General features: G+C 56.5%; 1 protein-coding gene across 1 annotated transcript; it reads left to right on the forward strand.

Moving 5' to 3' along the window:
• MYH7B (myosin heavy chain 7B) lies at window positions 1-27,519 on the forward strand. Its single transcript, XM_040079980.2, has 42 exons — window positions 1-97; window positions 859-962; window positions 2,595-2,738; window positions 2,824-2,980; window positions 3,107-3,134; window positions 4,072-4,168; window positions 5,104-5,127; window positions 6,800-6,892; window positions 7,612-7,675; window positions 7,769-7,867; window positions 8,846-8,949; window positions 9,809-9,947; window positions 11,017-11,135; window positions 11,885-12,034; window positions 12,371-12,541; window positions 13,163-13,342; window positions 13,426-13,558; window positions 13,991-14,067; window positions 15,590-15,677; window positions 16,111-16,228; window positions 16,772-16,895; window positions 17,260-17,396; window positions 17,813-18,068; window positions 18,580-18,822; window positions 19,203-19,379; window positions 19,722-19,867; window positions 20,425-20,515; window positions 21,082-21,471; window positions 21,853-21,979; window positions 22,274-22,392; window positions 22,586-22,782; window positions 22,946-23,295; window positions 23,762-23,886; window positions 24,827-24,942; window positions 25,072-25,264; window positions 25,342-25,545; window positions 25,652-25,777; window positions 25,890-26,060; window positions 26,344-26,448; window positions 26,823-26,918; window positions 27,067-27,201; window positions 27,397-27,519. Exons 1-42 carry the CDS (start codon window positions 1-3, stop codon window positions 27,400-27,402), a joined length of 5,820 nt encoding a protein of 1,939 aa, XP_039935914.1. The 3' UTR covers window positions 27,403-27,519.
• The last annotated feature ends 298 nt before the right edge of the window (window positions 27,520-27,817 follow it).

A 27,817-nucleotide genomic window follows, 5' to 3' on the forward strand; every position in this document is an offset into this window, starting at 1 on the left:
ATGGCTCTGCTGGACATGAGCGAGTTTGGGGAGGCGGCTCCGTACCTCCGCAAGAGCTACGCGGAGCAGCTGAAGCTTCAGACAATCCCGTTCGATGGTAAGAGCCCCAGGCTGCCCAGCACAGCCCCGTGAGTGTCCCCGAGCCTGCCCCTCTGCCACGGCCCTCTCAGGAGTCCCCCCTGCCCCCTTCCCTGTGCTGCTCCTCAAGGCACCACAGGCGCTGCAGAATTCCCCCAGGAAGGACAAGAAGATCTCACGAGTGAGAAAAGCAGGTTTTTGACTTTCCCCTGGTTTGCTGGGGTGTGGGTGGAGGTGATCCTTCATCTCCCCCGACCCTGAGGGGCAGGAGGGCTGAGGGACCGGTGTCAAAGCCTTCTGCAGCTGTTTCATGTTGGAGGTGTCCTCTCTGTCCCAGCCACCCTGCTCTTCCATGGCTTGCCATGCTCAGGATCCAGGGCCCAACTTGCTCCTTGCAGTTTGGCAGAAGAGAAGAGTTTTGCTTCCTCACACTGTCCTCTTCCCATGGTGGTCTGAGTGCAGGCACATGGGAAGCAGCACATTTCTGTCAGGCTAGAAGTTGACCCCACCAAAGTAAAAAGCTGCCAAACATGAAAATGGCAAAGAAATCCCAGTTCCTATGACCAAAAACATAGGAAGGAATGATCACTGTCCTTCCACATTGTCAATCTGCGTTTATGTGGCTTTCAATTGACAATTTCACATGGTCTCCTACATTTCAACCTGCATTATGTCTCCTTTCCTTTCCTTTCCTTTCCTTTCCTTTCCTTTCCTTTCCTTTCCTTTCCTTTCCTTTCCTTTCCTTTCCTTTCCTTTCCTTTCCTTTCCTTTCTCCTGCAGGAAAGAAGCGAGCCTGGATCCCGGATGAGAAAGAAGCCTATATCGAAGTGGAAATAAAAGAAAGCTCTGGTGGCAAAGTCACTGTGGAAACCAAAGACAAGGAAGTAAGCAAATAGCTTTCCTTTTCCAAGGGAGAGCAAGTGTGTGTGGAGGGGGGATACGTGTGACAGGATCACGTCTGGAGCCATGAGCTGCTGCTGATAACCCTGTCCCGCTGATAGCCGTGCCCCGGGGGGACACACACGGCAGTGTCAGCACACGTAGGACAGCTCCTTGCCAAGGGTGGCACCAGCTCAGCATCTCCCACCGAGGGGTTGCACTCACAGCCGGGGTATCCTGCGGGACGCACCGAGGGCACGGTGGGGCTGGCCCAGCACAGCCCTTCGGGATGCTGAACCTGTGCCCCGCTCACCCCGGAGCCTGAAACAACAGGTAAGGGGCCAATTGGCTAATTCCTGCTCCTTTTAGCCCAGATTTGCAGTGGGGTGAGCTGTCGGGAGGACAGGCTGTGTCTGGTGGGGAGGCTCCAGCTTTCCCCGGCAAGGCAAGCACGGACCAGCTGGTATTTGTCAAGATGATATCCAGTGCAATTAGCTGCAAATGAGCTTAATTAGTATTCCTTTCTTGGCTGTGGGAGTCTCATGACCCTGCAACTTCACTGCAGAGCAGAGACTCACACTGGTATGAAACTGGGAAAAAGAACAAGGACCTCACCAGGCAGTAGTAGATGATAGACTTTGTTATTTCTACTTCTTCTCTAGTCAGAATAGCACTAAGAAGGGTTTGTGCCTGCTAAATGTGAAAAACAAAAAGTAATTGTCTTTGAAATGTGTCAAGGCTTTAAAAATATTTTTGTCTGAATTTTGGAAAGCAAGCAAAGGGATTTGCCCTCTCCAAAGTAAAATTTGTCAAAGAGGAGTTATAAATTTTAAAAATTTATCATTTATTCTGATACTTCGAACACCTTCAGATTCTGAGAACAGAGCTGTTTCCAAACCCTCTTTTGCTGTTTCCTCTTGAAACTGTCTTTTAAGTCATTTGTCATGGATTTACAAAATCAGAAACTGTATCAGCTTTCCCTGGAAAAGCATTTCCAGCAGAAAGTTTCAAGAGGCATAAAGCACTCCCTTATCCTTCTGTGTACCCTCCTGCTTTTAACACCTGGCGCCTTTTAACACCACACACTTCATCTCCACCCATAAAAAAAGGTAAACCTCTGAAAGATTTCATTTAATCTTTATTAACGAGACCACTTGCTAAATCCAGCTTCTCCCATCCAGGCCAGATACGTAACGTGATATTTTCCCCGTGCTTGGTCTGGTGGGATTAAATAAATCCAGTTGTAAGTGATGGGGTACAGGCTTCAGCTGTTTGCCCAAATAGCCAGGGATCTCTTGGAGCAAAGGACAGCGCTGGCATGGGCTTTGAGGCTGGGAAGGAGAACACAGGATGGGGGTGTCGAGCTCATTGTGGGGGGACGACTTGGACCCCTCTGTCAGGCTCAGCCTCTCCCTGAGGAGGGAACAAGCTGGGCTTTGTGGCTGGGTGCTGCCGGGGCTGCCCTGGGCCTGCCACCCCAGAACGCTGGGCAGCCGTGCCAGGATGACAGCAGGCACCGCGGCCAGGGCTGTCCCCAGCACGGCGCTGTCAGGGTGTCCTTCCACCCGGCAGGTTTTGGGGCAGAGGGCGTTGGCTGGGCACCGGGCTCCCTCTGACGCGTCCCCCTGCTCTGACAGACGCGGGTGGTGAAGGAGGACGAGGTGCAGCCCATGAACCCCCCCAAGTTCGACATGATTGAGGACATGGCCATGCTGACGCACCTCAACGAGGCCTCCGTGCTCTACAACCTGAAGCGCCGCTACTCGCACTGGATGATCTACGTGAGCCCACGGCACGCGTGGGGCGGGGAGGCGAGGGGGCACCGGGACGCCCCCATCCCTCACCTCCCCCTTTTTCCCCCCGCAGACCTACTCGGGGCTCTTCTGCGTCACCATCAACCCCTACAAGTGGCTGCCCGTGTACACGGCGCCCGTGGTGGCGGCCTACAAGGGCAAGCGGCGCTCCGAGGCACCGCCGCACATCTACTCCATCGCCGACAACGCCTACAACGACATGCTGCGCAGTAAGCCCTGCCCCGGGGGACCCCGGCCCTGGGGGACCCCGGCCCTGGGGGACCCCATCCTCGGCGCTCCGGCCTCCCGGGACCGGGGCGGGCAGCGCCGCCCTAACGCCGCTCCTTCTCTTCCAGACCGTGAAAACCAGTCCATGCTCATCACGTAAGTGCCCCTGCATCCCCCGGCCCTGCCCGGCTGAGACCCCCCGAGCCGCGCTCCCCGGGTGGCACCCTGTGCCCCGAGGGGCGCCCCCGGCTGTGCCCCCTCCCCGTGCCGCCAGCTGTCACCCTCGCCGCCACCGTGCCAGGTGACAAAGCCCCGGCGCGGGCCGGGCTCCCCCGCACCCCGACAGCTGCCGCGGGGCGCCCCGAGCACCGGCACCGTCCCGGGAGCCAGGGGAAAGCAGAGATGGAGGCCAAGGCCGCGGGGAGATGGTGGCCGGAGGGGCGGCGGCGGGGGAGGAGGGTGACGTGGGAGGGTGGAGGCCAGGTTGATTTCAAGTGACATATAGATAAGGGCTATATAAAGGACTCGAAAGGACCCTTCGCCGCTGCCAGGAGCCACGGACATTTTTAGCCTCGGCCATGGCCTAATTAGGAAAGGCAGGGGCTGCGGAGGGATGCTTGGCGCGTGTCCGGCCGCCCGCTCCCCCCGGCTCTTTGTGATCTGGGATTACAATGGGAGAGCGGCTCACTAACTATAGGGATGAGCTCAGCGGGGCCGCCCGCCGCGGGCAGCACGCCGCTGCCGTGCCGAGATGTCCCGACAGTCCCGACACAGCCGGGCGTGCTGAAAGCCCCCGAGCGGAGCGGGCCAGGCCGGCGCTGATCCCGGACAGCTGCGGCCCCGGGGCACCTCCGGGAGGCGGGCAGAGCCGGGGCTGGCAGCCGGGGGCACACGGACCGCCCGGAGCCGCCCGTCGCTCCCAAAGGCGAGCGCGTATCCCCGCAGGCTGCGGGATGGAGAGCCGCAGCCCCCCCGTCCCTCCGGGGCTTTGCTTTCCCTCCCGTGCCGGGGCGCAGCCCGGCAGGGTGTCCGCGATGCGTTGTGCCTGTTCTTTGCCTCATGCCCCTGATGTGTGTATTTCTGTTACTCTAAGCGGAGAATCTGGTGCTGGTAAGACTGTAAACACCAAGCGAGTCATTCAGTACTTTGCCATTGTGGCAGCCTTGGGCGACACACCGGGCAAGAAATTAGTAAGACCTTCTTTTGAAACAAACTTGTTGTTTTCTTCCTTCCTTTCTTTTTCTTTTTTTTTTTTTTTCCTTTTTTTTTTTTTTTTAACTTTTTAAAATTATTATTATTTTTTCCCCTCCTTCCCCTTTCTTCTTGCTTTTTCTTCCCCAACTTTTTGCGTTTGGAAACGTGTTTTGCTCTGACCCACCCAGAGCTTGGCTTTTCCCTGACTTTTGAACAAGCAAGGCTTGAAATTAGTCTACTCAAGGGGAAATGGATTTTTTTTTTTTTTTTTTTTAACGTGTCTGCTCAATCCGTGCAGCCTGGAAGAGGTCCTTTAATTGTCCTCTTGCTCTTGTCTTCCTCCTTCAACACCCCAGTTATCTTCTTAAGCAGCATTCAAGGGTTGAACTAAACCTTCCATTTCCCACCTTGCCTCTTTTAAGCCTTGCTTTTCAGCGTTTTCTCCTTTTTTTTCCTTCCTCTTGTTAATTTTGACCCTTTTCTACCTAGTGCTTTTCTTGCTCTTGTTTGGAATCTTGCTTTTCTTTGATGCTGGTTTTTTTTGAGCTGCCCTTGCAATTGCTTATTTCTTCTGGATACTTCGAGGCTCCAGCCTGCTTTCCCCTCGTGGAAGCAAACTGGCTGCTTTGGGTATCACACAAGCAATCCTTCAGCATTATTTTCTTTCCTCTTCTTTGAGTTTGAATTTAACTGTTCTTGCTTTTTGATGCATTTCTTTATTTTCTTGAGCTAATCTATTTAACAACTTTTGGGCCTCTCCCATAAAGTTTAATCCTCTGAGTTGTTGGTTTTTTTTTCTTCTTGGACTTCTTTTTTTTTTTTTTTTTTTTTTGGCACTAAATGGTCATGCCCTGCTTTTCTGACCATGCTTCTTGTGGTTCTTGCCTGGCTTTTCTGGATTTCTAAAGACAATTTTCTCTCCTTTCTCTAGGCAGCTCTTGCCACTAAAACTGGGGTAAGTGTTGTGGGCTCTCTAATGCTGAGGACAGAGTTCTGCTGCACCACAGATCTGTGCTGGGGTGACGTGTGGGGCCTCTGCCCTAGGTCTGGGAGCAGCACCTGGCAGTGTTTAGTTCTCCACTTGGCTTTGTATCTCCCTCCTTCCCATAGCTGGAAACTTTGCTGTTTCATCTCTTAGTGTCTTTCTGGCTCCAGCCTCTCCTTCAAGGGATAATTACTCTGCCAACATTCATTTCTACCCAGTGTTTGCCTGGCAGTGGCTTGGGCTCCTCCAAAGCTGAGGGGAAGCCTTCACACCCTGAAGATCCTCCTCAGCCTCAAAGCCCAGCTGGAGGTGGTGGTGCTGAGGGGCAGGAGAAGCCCTGAGCTCTGGCTGCAGAGCAGTGCCCTGCTGGTGCCCAGCCTCCACACCCTCTGCAAAGCCCTGGCCTGGCACTGCCCACCCTGCAGGCACCTGATGTCCTTGCCTGGGGGACATTTCTGAGGTGTTTGCTCCAAGGAAAACCGGCAGAGGTTCAGCCCCTGGGGCTCCCAACACCCCAAGGGCTCAGCCCCACATCCTTGGCCCTTGATTCCTCTGAGCCTTTAGCTGGTGCACGCCCTTGGCTGGGGGATGTTTGTCATCACAGGGTGACCACTTGGGCCAACAGAGCGAGACAGCTTGGGGCTGAATCTGTGATCTTGGGGCTGCCCTCACAGAATCTCCCAGGCCAGGCTGAATTTAGAGATAAGAGATGGAGGGATACTCAGGTGACAGTGTGTTGGTAACTGTGATTCACAGCTGCCCCCTGTCTCTCTTGCCTTCACACACCTGGAGCTGCAGAGGAGAGGAGCAGTTGTGGTTCCAGCATTGGAAAGAGAGCGTGGCTCTGGGTGGGCAGCCCAGAGCTGGTGTTCCCCACCTGAGGAAAGCCCTGTGGATTGCAGTGTGTCAAAGCATGGGCAAAGCTCTCCTGAAAAACCCTGCAGGTGCCTGTGCCACCACTCCCCATCAGTGTCAAACCCCACCGTCCTTCATGTAGTTTAGCACCAGGGTCTTGCTCCTCTCCTCAAATCCTTGTCCTGCTTTACCTGCATTGGGCAGAGACAGTCTCTTTATCTTTGAACAGAGAAACACACATGAAAAACAAGGTTAAGAGAGGATTCATCTTGGGGCTTGCTCAGGAGAGCCCCAGTACTCCCAGCAGATCATGCCAGCTGGGACTTGTGGTGTATTCCCATCACACTGGGACCTTGCAATGCATGTTGGTGTAAGGACCTCTTGTTTCAAGATGGGAGCTGTCCTAGACTTTGGTTTGGTGGAAGAGGAAATGCCTGACGTCAGAGAGCCTGAAACGATTCGGACTGTTGTGGTGACAACACGAGCTTGCTGTTGGTTTGGACAGTGTAGCTCCTAAGAAGGGGGTAAGGACTGCTGTGTGCAAGGGGACAGCAGCCTGGGGACAGCAGTTTAGTGAGGAGAAGGCCACAGAGGGCACTGCTGCAAGCCCCAGCTGTGCTGGTCCCTAAACTGAGCTGCATGGCCTGGGCAGACAGGGAGATGCCTGGGGAGCAGCAGGTCCCACGGACAGCTAAGGAGTGCAGCCCCTGGCACTGCTCCGTGCTCTTGGTGACAGGTCCCCTCTGGCTTCGTGGGACCTGACACACCCTTTGGTTTTGTTCTCCAGGGCACCCTCGAGGATCAAATCATCGAGGCTAACCCAGCCATGGAAGCTTTTGGCAATGCCAAAACCATAAGGAACGACAACTCCTCGCGTTTTGTGAGTGCCTCAGCGGGGCGGGGGCTGTGCCTGGCTGTGTGGGCTGGATGCACGGCGGCTGGCACTGGGGGTTTGTGCAGTGGCAGCCACAGGCACGCAGCAGGCAGCTGGATCCTGCTGGCACTGGACTGCCAGGGCCGTGGTGTTCTGCTTACAGCAGTGCAGCAAATGGTGGCCAGCACAGGTGGCCCCGGTGTCACAGCCTGTGGCCGCAGAGCCATCCCTGGCAGGACCAAAGCTGAGAGGGACAGTGAGCACAGCCTGGAGTGCTCTGGGACAGACAAATGTGTCCCTTCCAGGAAGCAGCACCGTTTTTGCTAAGCCCAGCCTGGCTCTGCTGTGGCTGCAGAGCTCCTGTGCCTGGAGGGGAGGGGGGCACAGCTGGGGGACACCCTGAGCCCAGCACAGAGCAGGGGCTGCGGGCAGGCTCGGCGTCACAGGGCCCTGCAGAAATGGTCAGCGGTAAGAATAGACCTGAGGACAGGGGTTTATCTGCTGTCAGTGAAATTTCTGCCTGCCTGGTATTTAAAGCCTTGGGCAATGCTCTTTGAGCTTCTTCACATTACAAACCAGAGAGCTTCATCCCTTTATGGAGCCCAGTAAGTTGCCTGGCATCAGCAGGAGCTCATGAAGCAGGAAATGAATTCAGTTTCTAGGGGCTGTTCAGAGCTGTGCCTCTGCACCCAAGCCCAGCACTTACCTACCGTGTGTGTTTTCAGGGCAAGTTCATCCGGATCCACTTTGGCCCCTCAGGGAAATTGGCCTCAGCAGACATTGACATCTGTGAGTGGCTGCACTGGGGAGGGAATTCCACTTGTGCTCAGCTCTGGGAAGGAACAGGCCCTGCTCTGATCCCTCCGCCCTATTTCATTCTAGATCTTTTGGAAAAATCCAGAGTGATTTTCCAGCAACCCAAAGAGCGAAGTTACCACATCTTCTACCAGATCCTCTCTGGGAAGAAACCAGAGCTGCAAGGTAAGGCAGCCAAAGATGCAGCACAGCCCTCAGGGCAGGATGTCCTGAGAACAGCCCCAGAGAGCTCTGCTGTCAGCTTTGGGGTCCACAGGAATGAGCAGACCCAGCTCACCATGCAGCTTCTGCCCATGAATGTTTCGCTAGCTGTGCAGGATCATAGGATTGGGGGATAATTCATGGTGGAAGGGATTTCAAGATGTCATCTAGCCCAGGCTCCATTGTCCTCACAGGCTGAGAAGCCAGACTAAAGCCCTTTCTGCACCGTGTAGGAGCACAGGTCACCCAGGGTCCATCTGCAAGGTGGGAATGTGCTTTGCAAAGGTGCCTTGCATGGAGTCCTCGTGGGGTGGGTACAGCACTGACCTCAGTGTGTGCAGACTGAAGAGTTTCTCATTTTGGGATAGAGGGAAGTGTTTTGCAGCCTCCTGAACATGTGAGATGACGTGTTTCAGGTGAGCTTGGAAACAGCTGCACAGCTCTCTCGGGACACTGGTGTAGATGTGATCCCCGGGACAGCCCCACCTGATTTGAGTTTTTGGGGCAGCCCTGTGCTCTGAGCAGCCTCCTGGTGCCCCATCACTCTCAGGAAGCCTTTCCCCACACAGAAGGATGGCTGGCACAGCCCCTAGGGGTGGTCAGCTCTTGGCTGAGGGCTCCTGAGCTTGGTGCTGAACAGTACCTTATTAGGCAGGTCTGAGAGAGCAGTAATCTTATCTGGAGTCACAAGGCCACGGTGGCCACTTCTAAATCAGTCTGCAGCCAGGCCATATCCCAAGATAGCAAGCGGGAGGCAAGCACAGAAGAGCTGGGCCCCTGTGTGGACCTGCCTGTGCTGGAAGAGAGAGCTCCTCCTCCAGCTGGTGCCCTCTGGTTGAGGCTGGGGAAGCCCTCCTGCCCCATCTGTGTGCAGGGCTGTCCCTCTGCCCAGGGGTGTCCCTGCCAGGCTGGCCTCACCCTCTGCCTGTCACCCCCCTACAGATATGCTGCTGCTGTCCCTCAACCCCTACGACTACCACTTCTGCTCCCAGGGGGTGACGACGGTGGACAACCTGGATGACGGCCAGGAGCTCATGGCCACAGATGTACGTGCACGGCCCTGGGCCTGGGGAGGGCACAGCCTCCTCCTGGGCAGCTCTGGGGATGTGTCCTGGCTTTCTGTGTGTCCCTCCTTAAGTTAGCTGGGCATTCCCTCTGGTTTATTGGCAGTCATTGTGAACCTACAAGAAGGGGCAGAGTGACTGATCTCCACAACAGCCTCATCCAGGCAGGGAAGGGAGAGTAATTCCCTGCATCAGGAAGGGCTGTGACACATGAGAACTTCCCATAGTGCCCATGAGAAAGAGGATCACAGAATCATTAAATTTGGAAAAGGCCCCCAAGATCAATGAGGCCAACCTGTGATTTCTCCCCACCGTGAGACCCAGCCTGGAGCACTGAGTGCCACGTCCCGTCCTTCCTTGGACACCTCCAGGGATGGGGACTCCACCACTGCCCTGGGCAGCCCTTGACAATGCCTGACAATTCTTTCTGTGAAAAAATTCCTCCTGATGTCCAACCTGAGCCTCTCCTAGCACAGCCTGAGGTTTTTCCCTCCCATCCTGTCCCTGTTCCCTGGGAGCAGAGCCTGATCTCCCCTGGCTGCCCCCTCCTGTCAGGGAGCTGTCAGGTAGAGATCAGTCAGGTCTTCCCCTGAACCCTCAGCTTGGAAAGCTCTTCCTTGTGGATGCTAGGCCAGTCCTTTTGCTTTCAAATATGTCTTGTGAGAGGTGGAGCCACACTCAAAGCCTGTGGACAGGACTCCTTGGTTAGGTGCCCACCAGAGAGGACACCCAGCCCAGCCCCAGGACAGGGACAGTACCTTAGGAGATGGTGGGAGAAGGAACCCACCCTCACCTCAGCGTGGTGAATTTGTTCCATCTCTGCTGCTTTGTGTCTCCTCAGCACGCCATGGACATCCTGGGCTTCAGCAACGACGAGAAATACGGCTCCTATAAAATAGTGGGGGCCATCATGCACTTTGGGAACATGAAGTTCAAGCAGAAGCAGCGGGAGGAGCAGGCAGAGGCTGACGGCACTGAAAGTGAGTGTGGCTCTGTGCTCCACACCTGCCCAGGCTGGGATAACTCCCCATGCCCGGCCCATGGAGCTCAGTGACCCTGATCCCAAACACCCACGCAGTCTTAGGCCCTGCTGGGGGTGCACCGAGGACTTGTCCTTGGGCAGGAATATTTGGGACAGTCTCTCTGCAAGGTGGTCTCACCTGCATCAGACTTGTCTCAGCAGCATCGCAGTGCCACACCCCAGCTGGGCTTCATCCTGTGCAGTCTCCCCCTGCTCTGCATCTCTTGCACTTCACTGGACAGCATTTCAGGCAGGGCACCCGCAGAGCTGGACCTGCTCAGCTCACAGCCTCCTGAGGAGCAGTTAGAGTAGGACACAATCACTGGCTAACACTTTTCCTGGTTTGTTGCTCAGCAAAATCCAATGCGTTTCACAGATCTAAGAACAGTCAGGCTGCAGAGCAAACCTGAAGGGAGAGGGTGACGTTCCAGCATGGGGGAGGGTGAGAAGGGGGAGCCTTGGCACGTACTTGGAAGGTTTCAGCAGGGATCCAGCAGAAACGACTTCCTGGATCAGTCTTTGTCATGTTGACATTCATGAAGGAAAAGTTCTCATTGCCTCAGGAGTGGCAACACAGGCTTTAGCTGCTACCTGGTAGTTAATGAAGGTTTTGATATGGCAGTGATTTCCTTACAGAGGTGATTTTGTAGCTGTAATCTGCTATTAGGAGTTTATGAAAGACAATCACCAATCTGGCCAATTCAAATTCACTGTGTGGAAACTCAAACCTCCACTGGAAAATGCATAGAGAATCCCAGATCAAGAAGACTAAAACCTGATAAGCACTTGATAAGGTGCAGCAGACCTCCAAACAGTAACTTCTCAGTCAGGAGGTTCAAACTCTAAAGCATCATAGACTACTCAAGATGGAAAATCACATCAGACACTGGAGGACACTCTGCAGCAGGTGGAAAAACAAGTGTGGTTAGCACTGATCATTGTAAGAGCAGGTCATTTTTTATTTTGGTTCCTTTTTCCCTCCCCACACCCTCCCTGTGGGCTCCTCATGCCTTTGTGCTGCTTTCCAGGTGCTGACAAAGCTGCCTATCTCATGGGGATCAGCTCAGCTGACCTCATCAAGGGGCTGCTCCATCCTCGTGTGAAAGTGGGCAACGAGTACGTGACCAAAGGTCAGAACGTGGAGCAGGTGAGTGACAGGACAACAGGACACATGTCCCCTGCTCACACTGGGGTGCCACTGGTGCTTCAGTTCACTGTCTTGGGTGTAGGAGGAGACTCCAGAGCAGCAGGAGAAGGTGTATCCACAGTTCTTGGCTTTTAGGAGCAGGGAAAATGGGCGGTAGAGCTGGCAGATAGCTCTGCACATCAGCCAAGGCTGGAGGTGCAGTGCAGTGTCTTTGAAATGCGGGTTGGATCCCAGCCAGAGGAGGTCCAGGTTCTGTGGATCTGCTTCAGAGACAGCCACAGTCCTGTGAAGAGTTCAGCCCTGAAAAGTAGAACACTCTAGGTATCTAAACACTCATCTGAGCTGATCTCGTAGAAGACTCAGATGCACCAAACACACATCTTGTCAGATTCCAGCCACACCCCAGCTGGGAACCCAGACCTGGCCTGAATAGTGCAAGCCAGGCCTTGAGCACAGTTCAAGAGGACCTCAGGAGCTGGTGTCATATCCAAAGTGGGCTGTAGGCACAAGGCTTCTGAAAATGTCACTTTAAGCTGAATTTATATCCTAAGACCTTGGAGGCAAGGTAGACCAGGTAGGCAGGAATGCACTTGGGAGGAATATTAAACTAATTTTGGAGCTTGTACTGTAACCAGGAACTCCTTGGATCTATCTGTCCATGCTCTTTGTGCCAGGAGGAGCTCTCTCAGCCCGTGGCCCCTGCAGGAGCAGGGAGCAGCTCACTGTGTGCTCTGGGGTTTGCCTTGCAGGTGCTCTACGCTGTGGGGGCCCTGGCTAAAGCCACCTACGATCGCATGTTCAAGTGGCTGGTGACCAGGATCAACAAGACCCTGGACACCAAGCTGGCCAGGCAGTTCTTCATCGGGGTGCTGGACATTGCAGGCTTCGAGATCTTTGATGTGAGTTCCGCAGGCGCCTGCAGTGGGTTCAGGGGAGTGTTGTAGGGGCAACTCAGTCCCCTGGTGTTTGAGAGCTCTGTCTCCTCTAAGAAACTGCTGGCCTTGATGAGAAAAGGAGCTCTTGTCTGGATTGATGTGTCTGGAGCAAAGAGGCAGCTCTCAGGAATGATTTAACACTGCTGTGGGCACATCTCTAGTGATTGCTGGCTCCCTGCTCTGGTAGCAACACAGCTGAGCCTGGCAGGGATCACCCTTCACACCCAGGCAAAGCGCAGGAGTGAATCCCTTCGCTTCTGGACCTCCTCCTTCTGACTCAGCTCTGTTCTGTTCTTGCAGTTCAACAGCTTCGAGCAGCTGTGCATCAACTTCACCAACGAGAAACTGCAACAGTTCTTCAACCATCACATGTTTGTCCTGGAGCAGGAGGAATACAAGAAGGAAGGCATCGAATGGGTCTTCATTGACTTTGGCCTGGACCTGCAGGCCTGCATTGACCTGATTGAGAAGGTAGAGTGTGAGGCAGGGCACAGAAATTGTACTGCTGGGGGATGGTTCGTTTGCAAAGGCTGCAACAGAGAGGTGCTCTGCTACCAAAATTAACTAATTCCCTCCCCGGTCAGTGGCAAGTGCCCAACTTTTTTTTCTCCACACTTACAGCTCAGAGCCTCCAGCCCCTGGAGACCTTTTTGACAGATTTTGATTTTATGTTTCTACCCACTGGGGAGCCACAAAGCCTGGTGCAGCCTTTTCCTCCAGACACCAATGATCTCTTCCCCTTTTTTCCTACCCACTCACAACCCATCAGTGCCTCTTACTTGAGCATTCACTGATTCAGAGCAGTTTGTAGGAAATATTTCCATCATTGCATGAAGGAAACTTTTTTGAGGATCTCTCTTTCTCAACAATGTGTTGGACCAAGGCAAATTCCCATGTCTTGCAGGCCTGGCCAGTCCCACATGGGTCTGGGAGATCAGAGAGTATGCCAATGACAGCTTGGCTCTCTGGGCAATGTCTTGCACCTGGGTTAGGATGGGATCTCCCAGGTCAAGCCCGTGCTCAGTGGCGCAGAGAATCGCGTTTTGGGATGGGACTGAGCTCAGCCCTCTTTATCCCCCCATCTCTCTGCAGCCCATGGGAATCCTGTCCATCCTGGAAGAGGAGTGCATGTTCCCCAAAGCCTCTGACATGACCTTCAAATCCAAGCTCTACGACAACCACATCGGGAAGTCGCCCAACTTCCAGAAGCCGCGGCCGGACAAGAAGCGGAAGTACGAGGCGCACTTTGAGGTGGTGCACTACGCCGGTGTGGTACGTCCCTGGCTGCTCCTCCAGCCCCCACCCCTTCCCCTGGCAGGGACAGGGCTGTCCTGACCGCTCCTCTCTGGGGACAGGTGCCGTACAACATCGTGGGGTGGCTGGACAAGAACAAGGACCCCCTGAACGAGACGGTGGTGTCCGTCTTCCAGAAATCCCAGAACAAGCTCCTGGCCTCCCTCTACGAGAACTATGTGGGCTCTGCTTCAGGTGAGAAATGCCCTCACTGCATTTTTTACCTCACCCTCCTCTCCTCTTGCCCAGCTGTTGGTGCAGGATCCCTGTCCCTGGCAGCCCAGGCAAAGGGAAAACCCACACTGATCCCAAAAATCCCCCCTGGCCTCAGTAGGAGGGTGCTGGTTAAGGGCTTGTGTGGCGCTGTAGGGTTGTTGTGGTGGCCCTGTGACTCTGGGAGTGTGAAAGGGGGGTCTTGCTACCAGGAGCTGAGGATCAACACCCAGAGCTGGGTGCTGTGGGAGATGTTTTTGGTGGTCAGTGCCTTTGTTCTGCAGCAGGGCACAACCACCTTTGCTTTAGAGACAAGGATGGTGGGAATTTTAGGGATGTTTGGGGGTGCCCCAGAGTCCTTCAAGGCAGGCAGATGTTTTGCTGATGTCAGTAATCAATATTTCGACCCAACAGAGGAACCTCACAAGCCAGGCACCAAGGAGAAACGTAAAAAGGCCGCTTCTTTCCAAACAGTGTCGCAGCTGCACAAGGTGAGAGCCAGCCCCTCGTGCAGGGCCATGAGGGAAACATCTCTGAGGGTGCCCTGGCAATCCCATTTCCCTGCCAAAACTCTTGGCTTCTTCCTGGGGCCTGAAGGTCCATGAGAGCTCCTGAAGGACCACCATAGGCCAAAGCCCCCAGCTCCCTCTCATCCCTGGGCAAGGGGCCTGTGCCTGGCAGAGCCCCAGCTCTGTCCCTGTGCTCCTAGGGCAGGACAAGAGGCTCCAGGCTGGGAGAGCTCCCCTGGAGCTGGGCTGGTGCTGCTCCTGCCCTCGTGTCGCTCGCAGCCCCTCCGCCTTTGAGAGAGCGGCAGTTAAGACTTGTAGTGATGTTTAGATAATTAATTACATGAACATCACTTTAAGTCTGTGCTACTTCTCTCCTCATTCCTGTCAGCGGGAAGGACCACCTTTGGGCAGAAGAAAATGGAGGAGGCTCTTGGCAGGTGTCTGAGCAGGCAGCTCCCTGTCTGGGGGGTGACCTGACCCATTTTACAGCTCAGGATGTCACAGCTGTACATGCCATGCTCACCACAGCAGTTACTTGTCCAACCCAGAAATCAGCACAGAGGGGTGTGTCCTGCCCTGACAGCCTTGTGGTGACAGGGCAAAGGTCACAGCCCTGCGGCTGCCAGAGCTCCAGGGGCATTTGGACAGTGCTCCCAGGCGTGGGGTGGTATTGTTGGGGTGTCTGTGCAGGGCCAGGAGCTGGACTGGATGATCCTTGTAGGTTCCTTCCAACTCAGGATGTTCTGTGATTCTTTGCCAAGGTGCTTGAAGAAGGCAGCTCTGTGGCAGAGCTGTTCAGGGCAAAGTGTGACTTTCTTCCCTCTGGACAAGTCACAGGCCCTGGGGAAAGGTGTCTGTGGTGAGGAGTTACCCCATGGTGATGTGGAGCTGTGGGAAGGTGCTCCCTTCCCTGAGCTGGTCCTGGACAGGCAGAGGAAGGCAGCTGGAAAGATCAAGGGTAGAGATGCCTTGGAGAGAAAAGGAGGGGCAGTCTGGCTCAGCAGGGCCCTCTGTCACAGCCAAAGGGGGTGAAGCACTGTGGAGGTGCAGGGAAATCCTGCATATCCTAACATTGTCTGTCTGCAGCTGGTGTGAACACCTGCACTGGAACTGCAGGGTGCTGAGCACAGGGCTCTGTACCAGGAATATGCTCAGTCCCATGTCCCTGGCTCTCCCCTGCAGCAAAACCTTACCTACAAATACTTGGGAAGCATCTGGCACAGCAAACTTCTGCAGCACGGCAAAACCCACCAGTGCCATCTGGCGTGTCTGCCAGCCCAGTCCCCTGTGCCATGGGGACAGTCTGCCACCCTGACAGGGGCACTGATCCTGCCCTGGGGGGATGGCCACTGCCAGGATAGCAGGAGGCAATTCCCCCTTCCTCATGCCAGAATGGGCTCTCAGGGTCTGCTCCCTCCCTGCCTGTGGGGGAAAGGGGCTGGAGGAAAGGGAAGCAGTGTCGGGAAGCAGAGCTGTCCCCTCAGCCCCTGTGTCTGCCCCGCAGGAGAATCTCAACAAGCTGATGACCAACCTGCGCTCCACCCAGCCCCACTTCGTCCGCTGCATCATCCCCAACGAGACAAAGACCCCAGGTATGGGACAGCTGGGGCAGCAGCCTGGCAGTGCCCTGGGGACAGCCACGTGTGGGAACTGGCAGGGGTTCTTACACCCACTCTCTCTGCAACCCTTTTCATGCTGCCACTGAGCCCTGACCCCGTCTCAGTGTTGAAACTCCCGTGACCCACATCAGTCTCCTCTGCAGGGGAGAATGAGCTTTGCCAGGCTCCCATTTTGGCCATGCAGCCTGGCACTTGTGTAACAGCAGGCACTGGGGGGGTTCCTCCAGGCTGAGTTCCACCATGCACGGCCCAGGCTGCAGCACTGGTGCTCAGCACAGACCTGCAGGACAGGCTGACACCCGTGTTCAATCCACGGGATGTTCCCAGGGTTCAGACCCAGGCTGCAGCTCCATTTCCTCTGTCTTCTTGGGCTGAGCATCTGCCCTATGCGTGTGCTCCCCCACAGGAGCCATGGATTCCTTCCTGGTGCTGCACCAGCTGCGGTGTAACGGTGTCCTGGAAGGGATCCGCATCTGCCGCAAGGGATTCCCCAACAGGATCCTCTACGCAGACTTCAAGCAGCGGTAACCCCCTCTTATTCCTCACCCAGCACCCAGTGTTTCAAGGGCAGACAGACTTGTCCTGGCTCTGACCTGCCCCCCAGCTTGTGCAGGGCTGGTCTGAACCCCCCCACACCCCCAGTGCCTGTCCAGTCTGGGATAGCTCTGCTGCTGGCTCTGGGATGCCAGACATGGAGAGTTTGGGATGAGATCTGCATGTCAGAGGTGCTGAACGCAGAGCTGGTGCAGGGGAGGGTGGCAGGGCTCAGGCCCCTCTGATCCAGGCTCGGATTTCTCTCTGTCCTTGGGATGGATCCTTAGGGTTCTCACCTTGGGGACCCATCCATGCTGCTTAGCCCAGTGGCCTCCTTGCACAGTCTCCCTCAGCTTCAGGGACTGAAACCTGCCAGGGTTCCCTGGTGCCTGCAGTCCTGAGCAACTGGTTCACATGCATCTCCAGCCTGCAGTGCGGCCCCACGGCTCCAGTGGGGACTGGCATGTCTGGGGCTCTGGGGTGATGGAGGTGCTGCAGTCCTCTTGCACAGCCCCCTCTGCTTTGCCCCGCAGCTACCGTATCCTCAATCCAGCAGCCATTCCAGAAGACAAGTTTGTGGACAGCAGGAAGGCCACAGAGAAGCTGCTGAGCTCCCTGGAACTGGACCGTGCACAGTACAAGTTTGGTCACACCAAGGTGAGAGCGGGCAGCTGATCCTTGGGAGGGAGAAATTTCCCCTGCTGTTACTCTCCGTTCCTGTCTCAGCCTGGGGACAGCCCTGCACTCTGCACTCTGCAGGGTCTGTGTGACCCTTGAAGGGATGCAGGAGGGCAGAGGAAGGTGCAGGCTGGGAAGAGAAAGAACAGCTCTGAGCAGGTTGCTGCTGCCTGACCTCATCCCACCCACCACACCATCTTGTCCCTGCTGGGGACCACGCTGTGCTCAGGGCAGATCTGCTTCCCTGTGCCGTGTGTGGGTGCACCTCCATGTTTGCCTGGCAGGCTGTGTTACCCCTGAGCCCTCTGTCCTTCTGCTGGTGACTCCAGCCTCTTGCCCACAGGTGTTTTTCAAGGCTGGTTTGCTGGGCTTGCTGGAGGAGATGCGGGATGAACGTCTGGCCAAGGTCCTGACAATGCTCCAGGCCAGGATCCGTGGGTACCTCATGCGTGTGGAGTATCAGAAGATCATCAGCAGGAGGTAGAGCTGTGGGGGCAAAAGGCAGAACTTTTGTGTTTCCTGGTCTCTTCTGCTCGTGTCCGTGGGTTTGACCTGTAGGGTTTGCCTGTGTCTGGCAGAGATTGGTCGTGAGGGATGAAGGCAAGCCTGCAAGAGGTCTGGCATGGCCCTGGTAGGGGGGATCTAGCTGTGGGGAGCCTCTGGTTTCCATTGGAAGATTCCAAGGGAGTCGGAGCTGAAATCCAGGCTACCCCACCCATCCCAGCAGGGCCAGTACAGTGTGCAGACAATGTAGTGTCCAGACAATGCAGACGTTCATTCACCATTCTGCCATTTGTCCAGCTGGTGGAAAATGGAGCCATATCCAGGCCCACAGAAGCCAGGATGGGACATGGGGAATGTCCACCCCTGATGATGCTGTGCTTGTATTCCCTCAGGGAAGCCCTCTATACCATCCAGTGGAACATCCGTGCCTTCAACGCTGTCAAGAACTGGTCCTGGATGAAGCTGTTCTTCAAGATCAAGCCTTTACTCAAGTCTGCTCAGACTGAGAAGGAAATGTCCAACCTGAAGGAAGAATTCCAGAAGCTGAAGGAGGCTCTGGAGAAGTCTGAGGCTAAGAGGAAGGAGCTGGAAGAGAAGCAGGTCTCCATGATCCAGGAGAAGAACGACCTGGCTCTCCAGCTGCAGGCAGTGAGTGCCTCACCCTCTCTCTGGGGCTGCTAAGACAGTGCAGGGTCCATGGGCAGAAGAAGGAGCAGAATGTCCTAGAACCCTCCTTCGGCCTCTTGCAGTTCTGAAGCTCCCTTGTTCCCACAATCTGTCTGAAGCACAACCTAAGACTGCAGACATGAAGTACCATCCCATCCTGGGGCTGTCACAGGGATTTGTGATCCCCCGGCTCTGGGAAAGTTGTTCTCCTCACAAGGGAGTGGGACGGCATGGCAACGTTTGCTTGCCAAATTTTGTTTCTTGTGCCAGCATGTCCTTCCCCTGGAAAGACTGAGTTGCCCTTTGGCCCTGGTTAGTGTGAGTGGTTGTCCTGCAGACCTTGATGATGGGCAGTGACTGCAGCTGTATTTTTGGTACACCTGAGCACCTCGGGCTTGCTCTGTCCTTCCACAAGGAGAAGGCCAGGACAGCAGGGCTGAGAGCAGAGTCCTGGGGCAGAGGGCGAGCACGGGCTCTCCTGTGCCTCTCCCAGGAGCAAGACAACCTGGCAGATGCAGAGGAACGCTGTGACCTGCTCATCAAGTCCAAGATCCAGCTGGAGGCCAAGGTGAAGGAGCTGATGGAGCGTGTGGAGGATGAGGAGGAGATGAACTCAGAGCTCACTGCCAAGAAACGCAAGCTGGAGGATGAGTGTGCAGAGCTGAAGAAGGACATTGATGACCTGGAGATCACGCTGGCCAAGGTGGAGAAGGAGAAACACGCCACAGAGAATAAGGTAACTGACCTGCAGTGTCCAGCCTTGCTGCCCTGGGGCCTCAGTGCTTGTGAGACACTGGAGAAACATCTGGGATAACATCTGCTGGTGTGGGGGATCTGGGGCAGGGCAGAGGGAAAAGGGGTTGTGAGAGGGAAAAACCTTCTGTGTCCTGCCTCATTGCCCAGAGGGCTGTGGGGAAATGGTTCAGTGCTGTGGCAAGTGATCAGAGGCATGGTGGGGCCAGCCTGGCCAAGGGGAGAGGAGCTGGCTGCTGGTGGGGAGCCCAGCTGCTGGTGTCCATGGATGGACTCCTGCCTTTCAAGGATCAGGCTGCTGGGGTAGCTTTGCACCTCCTCCTTCTGGGAAGATGCTCCCTACTTTTGTCCTCTCCGTTCCAGGTTAAAAACCTGATTGAGGAGATGGCTGGTCTGGATGAGATCATTGCCAAGCTGACGAAGGAGAAGAAGGCCCTGCAAGAGGCCCATCAGCAGGCCCTGGACGACCTGCAGGCTGAGGAAGACAAGGTCAACACATTGACCAAAGCCAAGGTCAAACTGGAGCAGCAAGTGGATGATGTGAGTCATAGGCCAGTGAGAATAAAGCAAAAGAAGTTTGAGTCACATCTCCAGGAGAGCCCAAAGGCTGTCCCTGAGGGGGATCTGGAGTGTGGGATCAATACCAGATCCTCCTTTAATATGGCCAGTTGATGAATAATCCCACTGACAAACTACCCCTGAAACAAGAGGTGATGTGGAGCACCACACAGACAGCAGTCCTGGGCTGTGGGAACGGGACTGGAGACCAGCTGGGAAGCACCTCTGGCTCCCAGGGGATTGGTGAAGTTCCCACAGCAGAGGACATGGGTGAGGCTACAGAAGGTCCTTTCCCTCCCTACCCTACCTTTCTTCATCCTCCAGCTGGAAAGTTCTCTGGAACAAGAAAAGAAGGTCCGCATGGACCTGGAGAGAGCGAAGAGGAAGCTTGAAGGAGACCTGAAGCTGTCACAAGAGTCTGTAATGGATCTGGAGAATGACAAACAGCAGCTGGATGAGAAGCTCAAGAAGTGAGTGTGTGACACGTGCCTGGGCTCTGGGCTTGCCATGCACCTCTAGATCCAGCAGATGTGGGGTCTCTGCAGGGGTGGCTGGGCTGTGGCTCTGGGCACTGCTGGGTGACCAGCCCAGGCACAATGAGGGCTCGGTTTTCCTGGGCACTTTGCAGAGAGGCTGAGGAGCTTGTGACAGGCTCATAGACCAGGGCACGATAGACCCTCCTTTGTGCATGGGGCTGGAGAGGAGGGACCTGCCTGGCAGGATCCAACACACTGCTGGGGCCTCAGCTGCAAGTACAGACTAAAATCATTTCCCATTCTCATTGGGGAGCTGGAGAGCACCTTGGGACCTCAGAGGGAAACCCTCAGAGCCAGTTGTTTGCCATTTTGGCTGCTTCAGTCCTTCCTGTGAGCCAGCCATGAGCTGCTGCTTATCCCTGCAGTCCTGTTCCATTGTGGGTTTGTTCATCCGCTGGTCTGGGTGTAAGAGTACAGGGAAATTTAGGAGCCAGAAGGACCTGTCAGGACAGTGTTTGTCTGACCAGAGGCTCCATCTTCTGTCTGTACAGGAAAGACTTTGAGATGAGTCAGCTGAACTCAAGGATTGAAGATGGGCAGGTGATGGAGGCCCAGCTGCAGAAGAAGATCAAGGAGGTCCAGGTATGGTGAGAAGAACTGTTCTTACATCCTGGGAGTCCAAAATTTCCATTAGGTGTGATGTGCTGGGGAATCTGCATGAGCCAGTCCCTCTCTGAGCACAGGGGCATCTCCTTGGAAAAAGCTGGCATGGCTAGCAGGAGCCAAGCCCTCTTCCAAAATATGGTGGGTTGAAAATTAAAGAATGAGCTATTGAGGTGAACACTATCACCAGCCTGAGGAACAGCATCCAGGATATAGTTCTCTGTCCAAAACAAAACCTTTAATCTAGTAACCAAACTCTGAAACCCCAAATCTAGGACACTGGGCTTCATCCTCTCAGAGACAGGTCCCCCAGTCATGAAAGTTCCCATGAAAAGAGGCTAATGCCAGCTGGATCCTGATGGCAGGGACAGAGGAGAGCAGGAGCTCCTAACATGCTACCAGGGAGCACCTGCCTCCCAAAACAACCCACAGCTGGTGGCGTTTTGCCTCCCATCATCATCAGAGATACTGCTCCACTGTGGAGAGCAGAGATGTTGGAGCTTTCACCCAGAGCTTGGAGCATCCTCCCTTTTCTGTGTGTCCAGGCACGCGTTGAGGAGCTGGAGGAGGAGCTGGAGGCTGAGCGAGCCGCCAGGGCCAAGGTGGAGAAGCAGCGGGCCGAGGTGTCACGGGAGCTGGAGGAGCTGAGCGAGCGGCTGGAGGAGGCGGGCGGCACCACGGCCACGCAGCTGGAGCTGAACAAGAAGAGGGAGACGGAGTTCCTGAAGCTGCGGCGGGACCTGGAGGAGGCCACGCTGCAGCACGAGGCGCTGGCGGCCGCCCTGCGCAAGAAGCACGCGGACAGCGTGGCCGAGCTGGGCGAGCAGATCGACAGCCTGCAGCGCGTCAAGCAGAAGCTGGAGAAGGAGAAGAGCGAGATGAAGATGGAGATCGATGACCTGTCCTCCAACGTCGAGTACATCACCAAGAACAAGGTGGGTCCTGGTTCTCCACGGGGACGGTTGGTCCCTCGTGTGGACATCAGTGCAGCGCGCTGCAGCGTGACCAGCACAGCCACGTCCATGGCGTGGTGTCTCAAATAGCTCTTTGCCATGGCCCTGTTTGACCTGTAGCTTGTCCCTGTGTCACTACAGGATGCTTTACTTGTCCTGGTCAAGTCTGGAGGCTCTGGGAAGGCATTTCCTGGGAGGCTTGACTGCAGAGAGCCACTGTTCTCTTAGCAGAGAGCTCTGGCTGGCTCCTGCTCTCTGCCTTGTGTACCCAGAGGATCCACCGAGCAGGGCAGGCTGTCCTGGGGTCAGAGACCAGTGCTCAGCCAGAGCTGAGCTCAGCCTGGCTGTGCTTGGTGCCTGCAGGCCAATGCTGAGAAGCTGTGCCGCACCTACGAGGACCAGCTGAACGAGGCCAAGGCCAAAGTGGACGAGCTGCAGCGACAGCTGACAGATGTGAATGCCCAGCGGGGCCGGCTGCAGACCGAGAACGGTGCGTGGGGCACAAGCCAGGGGCACCCGGCTGTCTCAGGAGCGCTCTGACTCTGGGCTGTCTGGCTGCGGGAGTGGGGTTCAGCTGGGCAGTCTGTCCTCCTCCTCCCACGGAGGGGAAAACTAGTTGTGCCTCGTTTGTCTTTAACTGGTTGCACCTCTGCCCACGGGCCAGCTTGCCTTGGTGGGGATACAGCTGGGACAGCCGGAGGCCACCGGCTCTGGGGGAGTGTGGGTAGTGCAGATTGCAGCCCTGCAGCCCTGAAGCAGCTGCTTTGGCTCTGTTTGAACCCAGGGGAGCTTACTCGGAAGCTGGAGGAGAAGGAGTCCTTCATTAACCAGCTGAGCCGTGGCAAGGTCTCGTTCACACAGAGCATTGAGGAACTCAAGAGGCAGCTGGAGGAAGAGACCAAGGTGAGGTTTCAGGGCGTGGCTGATCTCTGAGCAGCACTGTGTGAGTGGCCCAGACCCTTGGACTGGGGAGGTGGGACGTACCCTGCACACAGGGCAGCTGTTACCTGGGAAGGACAGAAGTTCCCTGCTGCTGCTCCCAGTCCTGCTGCCATGGCCTGTGTCCTGGAGCCAGCTGCTGCTCTCTCTTCCTCAGAGCAAGAATGCCCTGGCCCATGCCCTGCAAGCCTCCCGGCACGACTGTGACCTGCTGCGGGAGCAGTACGAGGAGGAGGTGGAGGCCAAGAGCGAGCTCCAGAGGAACTTGTCCAAAGCCAATGCTGAAGTGGCACAGTGGAGAACCAAGTATGAGACTGATGCCATCCAGAGGACTGAGGAGCTGGAGGAAGCCAAGTAAGTCCCATGGCACAAGTTGGTTCTTTGTAGGTGGCAACTTCCTGCTCAGCAATGGGGCTCTCCCACATCTGGGGTGACACAGCAGGCTCCTGCCTGGATTAGAGGCTGTGGGATGGGATGGCAGCGGGGCTGGGAGCGCTCACCCCGGTGTCATCGGCAGGAAGAAGTTGGCCACCCGGCTGCAGGAGGCAGAGGAGGCCATGGAGGCTGCCCATGCCAAGTGCGCCTCGCTGGAGAAGACCAAGCACCGGCTGCAGACCGAGATCGAGGACCTCTCGGTGGATCTGGAGCGTGCCAACTCGGCCTGCGCTGCCCTGGACAAGAAGCAGCGCAACTTTGACAGGATCCTGGCCGAGTGGAAGCAGAAGTACGAGGAGACCCAGGTGGAGCTGGAGGTGTCGCAGAAGGAATCGCGCAGCCTGAGCACGGAGCTCTTCAAGCTCAAGAACGCCTATGAGGAGTCTCTGGACAACCTGGAGACCCTCAAGAGGGAAAACAAGAACCTGCAGGGTAGGACTGAGCTCAAGCATGTCCCTGGGGCTCTGCCCAGGCTCCTGCTCCTGCCCTGTCCTCAGACATGTGGGACTGTTGGGCAGGAGATGACCTTGCTGCTCAGCCCATCCACTGGAGGGATGCAGCAGCCCTGCTGGGATGCTGGTGTGCATCCTGCCCTCGTGCTGGGGACACTCTGGGAGCACAGGCAGAGACACTCAGCTCCTGTCCCCACATGGCTCCTGTTCCCAGCTGGTGCTGCCGAGTGCCATGGCTGTGGCATGACACTGCCTTGGGGGTGTTGCTGTTGGACAGACAGCTCTCCCCAGGTCTTTAATGCCTCTTCTATGCTCTCTCCCAGACTGCAGAAATGTCCCCAAGCACAGCCTTGGCTGCTCTCTGAGGGGCAGGGGGATGGGGCATCACTTGTGCAGGGGTGGCCCCACAAACTCCTTCCTGACCAAACTCCCTCTGTCTCTCGCAGAGGAAATTGCTGACTTGACTGACCAGATCAGTCTGGGTGGCAAAACCATCCATGAGCTGGAGAAGGTGAAGAAAGCTCTGGAGAATGAGAAGAGCGATATCCAGGCAGCTCTGGAGGAGGCTGAGGTGAGTCCTTGTATCCTATATGTTCCTGCTGCCCCCAGGAGCCACTGCCCCCCCCGCCCCCCATGCAGGTCTGGTTGGATGCTGCTGTGGGGTGACAGTCCTGAGCCAGGCTGTGACCCCTGGGAATCCCATTGATTTGTGTTATAAACAACTCAAAACCCAGGCAGGAGTGAGTAAATAAAATTTAATTTGAACCCATTAAAATTACAAAGCAAAGGAAGGAGCAGCACTGGGACTTTGATGGGACCCCTGCCCACCAGAGCCTCGCCTCACAAAATGGCGGCTCTGCCTTTTATACCCAGAGGCTGCATCAGCCTCATTAATATTCATGAGCAGCCTGACGTGTCCCTCTGGCCCCGCCCACAGTTCTGCCCCTGTGTGGATCATTGGCTCCTCCCAAGGCCTGTCAATCAGTCCATCCGTGCCTCTCATTGGTGGAGCCCTTCTCGCATCCTGATTGGTGGTGCCATGTTACCCTGCCCGGCCTCCTAGCAACAAGTGTCCCCCACTCCCTGCCCCCAAATCTCCTCCCTGCCCCCAAATCTCCTCCCTGCCCCCGAATCTCCTCCCTGCCCCACATGTTTTTACAGCCCTGTAAGTCAGAGCTGCCCAGCTGCAGCCACTAATGGGAGGGGAGTGTTGAAGGGGGAACAGAAACGGGTTCCAAAGTATACTGGAGCAAGAGAAGTACATGTCAAAAGAACTGTAAACCCCAACAAAACTTCTCCCCACCACACTCAACAACTCTTTCTCATTTGCACGAGGCCGTCACCACCCCTTACTCATAACATGGGGGTCCTGCATCCACTGCAGGCACTGGGGTGCTCCACCTGCTCTGCCCCTCATGGCAATGGGCTGGGGGACAGGGCCAGGGTGGGGTGGGTGGCCGGGGAGAGCCCCCTTCCCCGGAACCACCTTCCCACGGCTGAGCTGTCTCTAGGGAGCCTTGGAGCACGAGGAGAGCAAGACCTTGCGCATCCAGCTGGAGCTGAACCAGATCAAGGCTGAGATGGACAGGAAGCTGGCGGAGAAGGACGAGGAGTTTGAGAACCTGAGGTGTGTGGGGTGAGGGGACAGGCTGGGACGTCGCTGCGGGGGCAGAGCTGGAACCGTGGCCTTGGCAGGGCTGCCCCAGGCTGGGTGTCCCAGGGGACGGGGGTGATGCATGCACGGCCTCTCCCGCAGGCGCAACCACCAGCGCGTCGTGGACTCCATGCAGGCCTCGATCGACGCCGAGGCCCGCGCCAAGAACGAGGCCATACGGCTGAGGAAGAAGATGGAGGGGGACCTGAACGAGATGGAGGTCCAGCTGAACCACGCCAACCGCCAGGCCGCCGAGTTCCAGAAGCTGGGCCGCCAGCTCCAGGCTCAGATCAAGGTTGGGACAGACTTGATGCTGTCCCTGCTGCCAGCCTGGCTCCTGGCCGTCCCCACTGACCCCACGCTGCCCCACAGGACCTGCAGATCAAGCTGGATGACACCCAGCGCCACAACGACGACCTGAAGGAGCAGGCGGGGGCCCTGGAGCGCCGCAACAACCTGCTGCAGGCGGAGGTGGAGGAGCTGCAGGCAGCGCTGGAGCAGGCGGAGAGGAGCAGGAAGCTGGCGGAGCAGGAGCTGCTGGAGACCACCGAGAGGGTCACCCTGCTCCACTCCCAGGTGAGGCACTGCCCAGTCCCGTGTCTGCACTGGTGGGAGAGCCAGGAGTCTGTCCAGCAGTGGTGAATGAGCAGCCCCGGTCACGCTGGGCCTGCTCTGTGTGCAGAACACGGGTCTGATCAACCAAAAGAAGAAGCTGGAGACGGACATCTCCCAGCTGAGCAGCGAGGTGGAGGATTCGGTGCAGGAGTGTCGCAACGCCGAGGAGAAGGCAAAGAAGGCCATCACGGATGTAAGAGAGTGGTGGGGACTGTGCTGCGTGGTTGGGGAGGGTCTCACAACATCTCCACTGAGCCCCTGGTCTGGCAGGGCCACCTGATGTCCCCCTGCTCTCGGCCTTGCAGGCTGCCATGATGGCAGAGGAGCTGAAGAAGGAGCAGGACACGAGCGCACACCTGGAGCGCATGAAGAAGAACATGGAGCAGACCATCAAGGACCTGCAGATGCGCCTGGACGAGGCAGAGCAGATTGCTCTCAAGGGGGGCAAGAAGCAGGTCCAGAAGCTGGAGGCCAGGGTGAGAAAGTAGGGGCAGGTCCCTGGCTGTGTTCTTCAGGAGCCGACTCTGGGGGCTGCCCCAGTCCCTGTGGCACCAGACACTGCCCCATGTCTCTGAGGACAGGTGATGCCTCTGGGGGACCAGGGGACAGTCCCCAAGGCCAGGGCCAGCTCAGGATGGTTTTAGCCTCTGCTGTGGCTCCTCTGAGCTGGGAAAGTGGCTTGGCTTTAGCTGGGCTGGCACTGGTGCTTGGGAGCCAAGGGCTGAGCCAAGCATTTAACACATTCTGTGTCCCCTGCAGGTGCGGGAGCTGGAGGGAGAGCTGGATGTGGAGCAGAAGAAGATGGCAGAGGCCCAGAAGGGTGTTCGCAAGTACGAGCGCAGGATCAAGGAGCTGAGCTACCAGGTACAGCAGCTCTGGACACGGGTCCAGCCCCCACCCAGCAGCCCCTGGCACAATTCTCTTTGCTTGGCCTCATGTCACCCAAGAACCCACCCACCATGCCCAGCCCAGCCTGGCTGCCTTCTGGGCTCTGTGTGGGGAATGACAACTGCACGAGTTTCTCCCTGTCGCAACATCCTCTCCCTGCTCTGGCTCCTTCTGCCCATTTCCCAGCACCTCCTGAGCTGGGTGATGGGACACAAGGCGGGGACCAGGGGCGGGTGCTGTGACCCAGGGCTGGGTTGGTGCTGTGTTTGGGAGCTGGCACCACTGGGACTCTGATAAAGGTGGAGGTGAGGGGCTGCTGGCTCTGGCTAAGGGAGCTGGGGCACTTGCAGGCCGAGGAAGACCGGAAGAACCTGGCTCGGATGCAGGACCTTGTTGACAAGCTGCAGAGCAAGCTCAAGAGCTACAAGCGCCAGTTTGAGGAGGCAGTAAGTGCCCATCACTGCTCTGGCACCGGGGACAGGGCTGTCCCTCCCTGGGACTGCCTGCCATGGCTGCCAGGGGCCTCGAGAGCAACGTGGGGAGCTCGGAGCCTGCTGTCCCCCATGCACCCACCCCTCCCCTCTCCCAACCCAGGAGCAGCAGGCCAACTCCAACCTGGTGAAGTACCGTAAGGTGCAGCACGAGCTGGACGACGCCGAGGAGCGCGCCGACATCGCCGAGACCCAGGTCAACAAACTGCGCGCCCGCACCAGGGGCATCATCTCCAAGGTGGGCACTCCTGGGGGGAGCGTGGGGAGTTGGGCAGGGGCTCCTGGAGCCAGGGCAGTGACCCCACACAGCCACAGTCACCTCCTGCTGTGGCACTGCTGCCTCAGCCCTCCCTGATGCTGGAGCTGGTGTGGCAGAGTGCTCCCTGCCTCCGGATCTCTCACCTCACCAAGGGCTTTGGGGATTCTTTTCCAGCATTAGGAGCCCGGCTGCCCTGCTCTGCTCTGCCCAGTTCCCAGCTGCTGCTGTAGGTTTGGAAGAAAGTGGCTGCAACAGTCACTGTCAGCTTTGCACTGCATGAATAAACGTAGATCTGCCAGGAGTGGCTCTGTTGTGTGTCTCAGGGTAACCAGGGCCTTGGCCATTGCCCCTGGGGTCTTGAGGAGCATTTCTCGGAGGGAGGCACAGGCAGGAGAGAAGCCCAGTCTTCCCTCTCCCAGCTCTATGGCCCTGGCTTGGGACAGGTTTTGGGAAAGGAGCCCTTTCCTCACTCCTCCCCACCAAAACACATCTCTAACTGCAGGGGACCAGAGCTGAGGTATGAGGCATGACACACCTCAACCAATACTCCTGAGAACATAAAGCCCCCTAATACAGCTCTGGGGGGGGTTATGGC

This window comes from Hirundo rustica, chromosome 16 (genome assembly GCF_015227805.2).
Source record: "Hirundo rustica isolate bHirRus1 chromosome 16, bHirRus1.pri.v3, whole genome shotgun sequence".
In the NCBI taxonomy this organism is placed as follows: Eukaryota; Metazoa; Chordata; class Aves; order Passeriformes; family Hirundinidae; genus Hirundo; species Hirundo rustica.

What these genes read in the sequence shown, in the direction of transcription:
- MYH7B (XM_040079980.2), top strand. Translation starts at nt 1, where the DNA reads ATGGCTCTGCTGGACATGAGCGAGTTTGGGGAGGCGGCTCCGTACCTC. An exon ending in AGGAGCTCATGGCCACAGAT is followed by an intron (nt 8,950 to 9,808) that starts GTACGTGCACGG and finishes GTGTCTCCTCAG; the next exon opens with CACGCCATGGACATCCTGGG. An exon ending in TCACCCTGCTCCACTCCCAG is followed by an intron (nt 25,546 to 25,651) that starts GTGAGGCACTGC and finishes CTCTGTGTGCAG; the next exon opens with AACACGGGTCTGATCAACCA.